General features: G+C 39.2%; 1 protein-coding gene across 8 annotated transcripts in view; it reads right to left on the bottom strand.

Moving 5' to 3' along the window:
• Window positions 1-1747: 1747 nt before the first annotated feature.
• LOC105560315 (CREB-regulated transcription coactivator 1-like) overlaps window positions 1748-8553 on the bottom strand; it is a 35465-nt gene continuing 28659 nt past the window's right edge. For 4 of the 8 annotated variants that reach the window (XM_012009319.1, XM_012009325.1, XM_012009326.1 and 1 more), the window contains 8 exons: window positions 8261-8410; window positions 7783-7932; window positions 7353-7514; window positions 6454-6459; window positions 5723-5785; window positions 4115-4189; window positions 3839-3995; window positions 1748-3571 (listed from right to left, as the gene is read on the bottom strand). In XM_012009319.1, coding sequence (XP_011864709.1) covers window positions 3354-3571; window positions 3839-3995; window positions 4115-4189; window positions 5723-5785; window positions 6454-6459; window positions 7353-7514; window positions 7783-7932; window positions 8261-8410 — 981 coding nt within the window. In that variant the 3' untranslated portion in view covers window positions 1748-3353. The remainder of the gene's footprint in view (window positions 3572-3838; window positions 3996-4114; window positions 4190-5722; window positions 5786-6453; window positions 6460-7352; window positions 7515-7782; window positions 7933-8260; window positions 8411-8553) is intronic. The other 4 variants (XM_012009320.1, XM_012009323.1, XM_012009322.1 and 1 more) reach the window with 3 other exon arrangements.

Raw genomic sequence — 8553 nt, 5'->3', positions numbered from 1 at the left:
GGGGGGGGGAGAGAAAGAGAGAGAAAGAGAGAAAGAGAGAAAAGAAAGAACATGTGTATGTTTTTAGGGTGCGTGTGATAAGAAGAAAGAGAAACAGGAAATGTCTTTCTTGTTAGGGATTAAAAACAAAGCTCTAGATATGGAATTTAGAAACATATAGGAGATAAACAGAAAAGGGGGTTACATTTGTTTCGATTGAAGCTGATCCCGTATAGCACAGCAAGTAAGAAAACACGTACGAATTTACACGATTATACGTTTCAAGATGTAAAATCTTCCTGAGGATACTTTGGTCGTGCTACGTTGGATCATTTCGTTTCCTACTCTTAAAAAGAGATTCGCTTTTAGAAAATTGATTTGTAACGTAATCCGAATTGTGTGTAACAAAATATTAAGTCCATTGCGGTACTATACATTTACATTCTGTCTTGGAATTTTATCACAAGCTTATACAAATCGTCAAAGAGATACCGGTTTTACGATCTGTATTACAGAAATGATAAAATTTTGTAAACGCCTGTGCAAAAATTAATTTCTCTTTTCACATGTAACGTGTTTCTGGGCATCGCATCTTTCAGTCACGATCGTCGAATGTCAAACTAATTAAAAAGTAAGAATATAATATCATTAGTATCGAGGCATCGTTCACTATTATATGACAAACCATTTGAAATAAACTTTATGTGAATTAAGTATATTATTTCAAATAAGAGTAGCATGCATCGATTTGTCAAGAAAAAATAAAATATCCGAGCATTTATAAGTAAGAGAAAATACACTGAGGACAATGTTTACACAAATATAAGAGAAATAAAAATGTGTAGATTTCGTTCTTCGCAATCTTTGAGGTCGATAACTCGATACTATTACAATCATGCTCTTATTTGTTAAGATTAATACGAGATGAAATTATAGCACTGTCAAGTTATAACATCTATCTATTAAATAATCATTTAACAATATTTTATTCCGATAAAAATGATAGCAATTTAATTGAAGATCTTACGAATTGATTAAATTCGTTTAATTAATAATATAACGATTAACATAATAATGTGATTTTCTTTCTATGATCTCTTGCCATATATTGCACATATTACCCGTAATCTGCATTTGAATATATCGTAGATTTGAAAGACAAGTAATGTATATTCCGCAATATTATGTCAGACACGATATAACAGGAATAAATCTGTTTTCCTTTTCCAAAGATCCTAGGTAAAATTCTGTGCTCTTAATATTTCCCTTTGCAAGCCTTTCGTAGTTACGGTTAAAATGACAATGACAAATTGACGTTACGATCCTGGTTAACATTTAACTTGGTTTAAACCTTATGTTAAACGACCGACGATCATATACATATGTTTATATTGCACGATTATGAGTCGATAGCACGATCTTACAATCTATGACGAATATCTACGCGCTTTTGGCACCTCTTGCATTTGCATATACGCGGACGAGACTTTGCAAGTAAAAGAGAGAGAGAGAGAGCAAACGGGAAGAGAATTTCATCTACTACGATAAATTTTTGGATATATCAATGATTCAACTCTTGGTCACATTAATCACATTTTAAATATGTAAAGATTATTGTTAAATTTCTTCCGTCGAGATGCACTCTCTGCGGGTTTTTCATCGTGTAAAAAAGCTCCTGTGATTACAAAGTGTGCGCCAGTGATAGCGTGTAACAGCGATAATAATAAAAAGAGACATTCTCTGTTACACTTGGTACACACAAGAGCTTTCCTAGCACTATTCCATATATTTATTTATCCTTGCAGACAGAGGATGATCTATATTTATAAGATATGAATGTGATATTAGCGATAGCGATTTCATTGCGATTTACGTCTGTTCAAATTTCAATCTATTTAATATTATGTGAAAGGTGTATGTGCTGAATTATGCACCGTTAGACTCAGACTACACTATACCATAGATACTATCGCGTTCTTCGGTATGTCGTAGCCTGATTCCGTAACACTAATCGCCTACATTATGTCTTCAACTAGAACGAAGAATTTGAATGTTATCGAGAAAGATATGGTACGCTACTTACAATGTGTCTAGATATAAGGGTCATCTTCTTGATTTCACAGTTATTAACAATTATCTTAATCTCACATCCGATTAACTATCGAATGCGTATAAAGTATAATGTATTACTTTCAAAAAACAATTGACAACCGCCGAGGGTACACGCATATGACATTTTCTTCCTCCTCGTTATTATCACTGCGTTTATTCAGCGATGGGAAAAGCAATTAATAATTAACGGAGAGATTGGAAATTATAATTAACCGTTCTTTAAATGAAATGATCAGCGGTAGCAGGATTGCATGTTTGAAACGTAGAAAAGCCCGTTTCCCGAGAAAATTCTTACGCGATCTCTTCGGTGAGATTGCTTTTAAATTTCTTAAATTTAATCGTTCAATATCACAGATTCGATCGTAATTTTTGCGATGCATGTTAACCGAGCCAAAATTTGTTCAATAATACAATCCTGTAAATTTCTAAACTAATTTGTAGCATAACGCGAACGCGATATTAAGAGTGAGAGGAAAATATAACCAATTATTCGTATAGATTAGGTACTACGAACATAAATGTTTATGATTGTAAGTTGCTCGCAAGGATGTAATGAGGAAAAGGAAACATAAGAATCTAGATCGCTGTTGGCGTGTACCGCCGATAGGCATCTCCCTCCTCTCTCACTTCTATATCTTTATGCGTTTTTAATTACTCCCCATTGAGGAGCATAATCGTTCGTCTTTTCTAACTTTAAATTGGCCTAAACGGTAGATTACTTCACTATAATTGCATTATGATAAAAGCATGTATAAATCAGTAAACCTTTTTCTTTTGTGCTTCTTAGAGATCATACATGATACAATGTACAAAGTAGTGTAAAATAAAAAAAGGGTTAATAAAGATTTATATATATTACTTAATCGTCAAGTAGCGGTTTATCACGAGCGGGAAACAACTTTCATTGACCACTGACCTGTTTCCAGAAAATATTTCGAAAGATTTCAAACACAAATACGCTATCCACAAAAACAATACAGATCTGACATCACGTATGGGTTATGAGATAACAAAATGTACAGCATTTTAACGAGATAAAAATATTTGGCGTATAAATCTACTTAAGTTCATACGCTGTAAATAAAATTTACAAACATTTATACATATTGACGCGCGTTTCCCTGCAAATCTGCCAGTGCCCAAGAAGTGGTACCCCAATATGTCAAAGTGTCTTAAGAATTAATCACGACACCAGGACAGAATTTATTTTATCCTACGCAATAGTCGACACGAGTGTTGGTAAATGAGTAAAATTTCTTCCCTTAAAGTCGATCTAATCTAAAGTGGGCTTCGGCGCTGGAATCCGATATAACCATCGTAGGGTCAGCGAGCATTTGTAGCCCATCCACATCGATCGGATCAAGGCCCTGTCTGAGGGCATCGTCCGATGGGAACATTTCCGGGTCAAAATCACCCATCATTGCCGTCCCGAGGTCTTTCACAAATTCCGGGTTCGTAAGATCATCCGCACCAGAAAAATCTGCAACACAAACATTTTTTTCTCCGTTTTATCGAACCGATTTTTACCATAAAACGTTATCAGAGATGAAATAACTTGTTCAAAAGTAAGTAAACAGTTTTCTGCCACACGAGACACAATTAACACGTCGTCTGCTCAACATTTTGTCTTACTTTTATGTCGTAATTAATTTCCATTATTATAAGCTAAAGCGTACAATGACAAAATACTATATATCATCACGGTAAACGTGTTAAAAAGTCCCGAAACACATCAACGCGATAATACCTGTGAGAATGATCGTAGGTGTGTTTGGAGTTTGCGGGGTGAGCTGTTGAGTAGCGGTGGTCGTTGTCGTCGCAGGTTGATACGCCATTTGCGGACTCGTGCTGAAGTATCCCGTGTCTGCGCTGCCTAATTCGCCACCGACATTAATCACGTCGTTCTGGGGCAGACGGGATTAAAGAATTAAACAATGATAAAAGGTATTACGATTCGGTCACAACTCGGTGTTTCTTTCGTCAAGACATTTTGCAGAAATTTACAAGACGCTGATCTTCTTACCTGCGTGTAATTCGTAGTATGATTTGGTGACCCGATAAACGTCCCAATCGTGTTCGCCTGCACCGGCGTGTCCATCTGAAGTAGAGAAAAAAAGAAAGGAAGTCGTAGAGATGAGCCTGGCATCGTTGAAAAGCCTCGGGGAAGGATTACCGCGGCTGCGATCTAATCCGATCCGTCTTTAAGCGAATGTAACGTTGATTCGTCTCGCGTGTAACGCGCGTCTCCAGCCCTAAATGCTTTTTATAGAATGATCCGCGAGGGACACCGTAGAACGCGGGAGGGAAAACAGCGGAAGAAGAGTATGAAGAGAGAAATAAATACAAAATCGAACCGTAAGCACGTAAGCTCGTGCTCGCTCGTTGCCTCCTTCGACTTTGGAATCTATCGCGACGCCGGTTACCGTTTCGATTCCCGGATACTCCGTTTCCCTTGTTAAATGAAATCCGTTTTCGCTTAGTCGGCATCCACGAGAGAAACTTATTGTTTCGTCCTACACGTCTGTCACATTTCGCGTACACAAGTTTCCAGCCGGCCGCATCTGTTCGCTTATTTAATTTCTTCAACTTATCCCGAAATGACTGTTCGGCCCGAAAAACACTCGCTCTTAGATTCTCTGATGCAATATCGAACGGCGATCCATGCGAACGAGGCTACTTGGTTTGAACATGACGCTTTTTATCTCGTAACACATCGTCTTTTTCATTCCAGCACTTAAACCGACGGCTCGGCGTGTAACTGTCCACGCAATATCAAATGCCATGATAATGGCTACTTGTGCGTGTAACGAGGAGGGAATAATAAAGGGGGTATCGTTAAAGGCCCTCCGTGTGATAAAACTAGTCCTGCGGCGCAGCACGCACGACGGCAACTTTGGCATGTGCATATGTAACAACGCGTTACCGAGTTTCGCGGGATATCAATTGAGAGTACGTTACGAATCGCGATTATTATTAGCCTCCTGTACCCCCGATACCGCATAAAATAGCCGCTATTACGTATATTTCTTCCCGTTGACGGGTTTTTTTTTTAACAGCGCATTTAAATTTCCCCTTCGATCGGGATAATGTTTTAAACATCAGCGTACAGTGGCATGATACCTCACCGCGAATATTTCACCTTAATCTACAAATATTTCACCCCCCTCTGAAATCTGATCTCTATTTTTTTCTTCGCCGCACGTGCGAGCGAGTTCCATGCACGGAAATACATTTGGCGTGTTTATACGCAAAGCCTCCGCTGTTCGAAAGTACCGTGAGAAATATGCGGCACTTGTATAAATTCACAGTTCTATTTTAACACACTTACTAAGCAGCTTACGAGATACCGTATTAATTATTCACCTCCCCCTTGATTCAACAGACTCTGTCTAAAATGATATTTAATCTACTCTCCTACATCGCGAGGGTAACAATGTTTCTACGTTCGAGCTTTAACAATCACAATACAGCACGTGTAATAACAGACATACAATTATCAATATTATAATTCTCGAGGAAAATACTCTTTGCAAGCCTCGCGCGAAAGGCGTACCACGACGCAACGCTGAACATTGTTGTCTCGGTACTGAATTTGCAAATAAAAATGTTTCAACTAATGGCGATATTTCACCTCTATCTGCGTGGTCCAGGTGCAACCGAGTTCCATCAGCTGCTGCGCAAATTTGGGCCACTCCTGACGAATGCAGGCAACAGATAAACAACAAGACTTAAGACTACAAGTCTAGAGGCAATATAATCAAATCATAATCATACAGCGTCTTTTACAAATACAGCTAAATTTTCGTCAAAATCTATTGTTTTTTTTTCCAACACTTGACGCGATCGTAACCAATTGCGATTTACAATTGCATAATAGGTGCATTGCATTAAATAAAAAAAAATCGAGAATCATAATTTGAGGCCTTTTGAAGAACGGAACGTTTGACGATGTAACCGAGTAGAATATCAAGTGACTCCGGCAGAATAATTCATACGAATCATTCACTTGGAATAATTCATCGCGTAGCATTAATTATAACTTTAAAGGTCAAATCGCCTGAAGAGTAATGCATATTATATGTACTGAAATTCGCAAAGCCAATCAGCTTGCATGAAAAACGTGAAAAACGAGAATTCATATGTGCGCGAAAACTTACACATTAATGATCAACATCTAAACAAGGAAATCCAAGCCGATACTTAAAATTGCAAAGCGAATTAAGTTAAAATACAACCGTTTTGTGATTCTATTTGCGTCTCATCGAAATTTCGATTAATGCCGTTAATATTCATGTTTGCCTTCATTTCGCTTTTAACCCTTACTATTCATTAGATACGAGCAGTTCAGCGGCAAATACTTACCAGTCCCTTCGACATGCATAAAAAAAGATTGAGCGCCAATTAGGATCGGGTATCCCTTAATTAATTATAATTGGAAAATTGATCATAGTTTACATAATCACGACTGTCAGGTGAACGAATTCAGATCGGAATTGGAGAACTACATTTTTCGCGCCCGTATCATTGCGTGAGCAAACTCAACGACGAAAAAAAAAAAACTTTAATTAACGACGACCTCTCGCGTTTGACAAAATATCACTTGCTTTTACCGGGAACAGTGAAATATAAACGCGCGAGTATTTCCGACATTACGGTCACGCGTATACTTATTACAAGTAAGTCACAGCATGCGTAACTCGCGCACACATACACACACACATACATATATATACACTCTCTCTCTCTCTCTCTCTCTCTTTTTCTCGGCGAAAACTCGAATGCAATTGTATGTCGAAATACCGTATAAAAACATGCAGCACGTGCGTATTATGTTTCGGTCGCGAGCTCTAACGCAATTCGGACAGGATTGACAAGGTTGAACGATTCGCGGATTTCGCACGTCGGCAATTTCGGAACGATCGTGAAGATCCGTTCCATAAGAGATGGAACAATCCCTTGTCTAGGATAGAGCCTCGACGATAAAAATAAGAAGCGCCGAACGTACGACTGGACCACTGCCAATGTGTCGATCGAATATTTCCGATAGCTTGGAAAACTTTTACTTTCCCTCACCTGAATGGATAAGTTCGAGCGAGCCGGTATTTTAACTTTACGAAACAACTTGGACTCAACCGGTCTAACGTGAAAATTTAAGGCTTGTTTTTCGGAGATGTCCGCCCGGTGACACACTTCGCGAACTCAAACGAACGAGTCAATCCCTTTACCGCAGTCACGCTTAAAAAAACGAATGACTCACGTACCATTGTGAACTGTTCGAAATCCTGCTGGAGGGCTGCCGCTTGCGCCTGATTGATGAAATAAGTATTCTGATCGATAGCATCGGACGTCAAGCTGGGTGGACCCGGATGTCCTGTAGGACTAGGCGGCGCCGATGGATTATTGCTATAACTTAAGGGACTTCCCTGAAAAAAGGAATGCGCGCTACTTTCAGACTCGTTACTCGCGCCAAGCTGTTGTTGCTATTATTATTACAGACTCGACAACTTTTCTCACGTTGGATAAAATTGTGCAAGTCTCTTGCACTTGTTAGACCATTGTAACGGAGTGACTCTACGTAACGCGTTGCCATCTACATGATGACATTTTGAAAATTGATATCGTAGGGAGATAAAAGGCTCGTTATTAAATACTTGTTATCTATCGATATTTTATGATAAGAGATGATCTCACTTGAACGGTTAGACTAGGTGACGATTGCGGCGACGGCCTGTTCACCGACTGCGTGGATCTGTACGATCCCAACGAATTGAGCTGCGATTGTTGATGTTGTTGATGCTGTTGATGTTGATGTTGCTGCTGTTGCTGCTGCTGTGACGTTTTCTGCATATTGAGTATCAATAGATGTAGTAAAAAGAGCTATTAGCGGCAATCACTCGTAAAACTTATATAACAACATTGGAGTTGCACCAATCGACATTTTCTATCTCTTAGACCGACGTTTTGTTCTCTTCGAGGGAGGATATTATTTCGTCCATTCGGTATGTAACTGATTAAATGGCTTAGACGCTTATGTATGCGAGAATAGATCGGGACTATATTTAAATGCAATTTACAGATGCGCGTCCGAGTATTTATAGTGATACTTAATAGTACTCGCATTACGATAATAATTTTCGAAACGCCCGACTTTGTCGGCCGGCATACTAACTGGACTCTGCGGCACAGGACTGTGCGGTTGTTGATAAATGTAATGGCCAGCAGTCGGGCTGTGAGACGTCGCCGCCGGCGCCGGTTGCTGCGGATAGCTCTGAAGATCCTGTTGCGAAGTACTTGTGCTGTTTTCCAATGCCACACCCTGCTTCATACCCATCGCTATTAACGATCGATCGTCGCTCTGTCGCCTCTTTCGTTTTGCGCTCTCTCTCCCCCCCCTCTCTCTCTCACTCTCTCACAAACACACACAAACATACATACATATACATTCTCTCTCTCTCTCTCTCT

The sequence above is a fragment of the Vollenhovia emeryi genome, unplaced genomic scaffold (assembly GCF_000949405.1).
Source record: "Vollenhovia emeryi isolate VEMERY1.0 unplaced genomic scaffold, V.emery_V1.0 DF939233.1, whole genome shotgun sequence".
Classification (NCBI taxonomy): domain Eukaryota; kingdom Metazoa; phylum Arthropoda; class Insecta; order Hymenoptera; family Formicidae; genus Vollenhovia; species Vollenhovia emeryi.
Note: the sequence above shows the minus strand (reverse complement) of the source record. Positions and strands in the feature narration are given on the sequence as shown.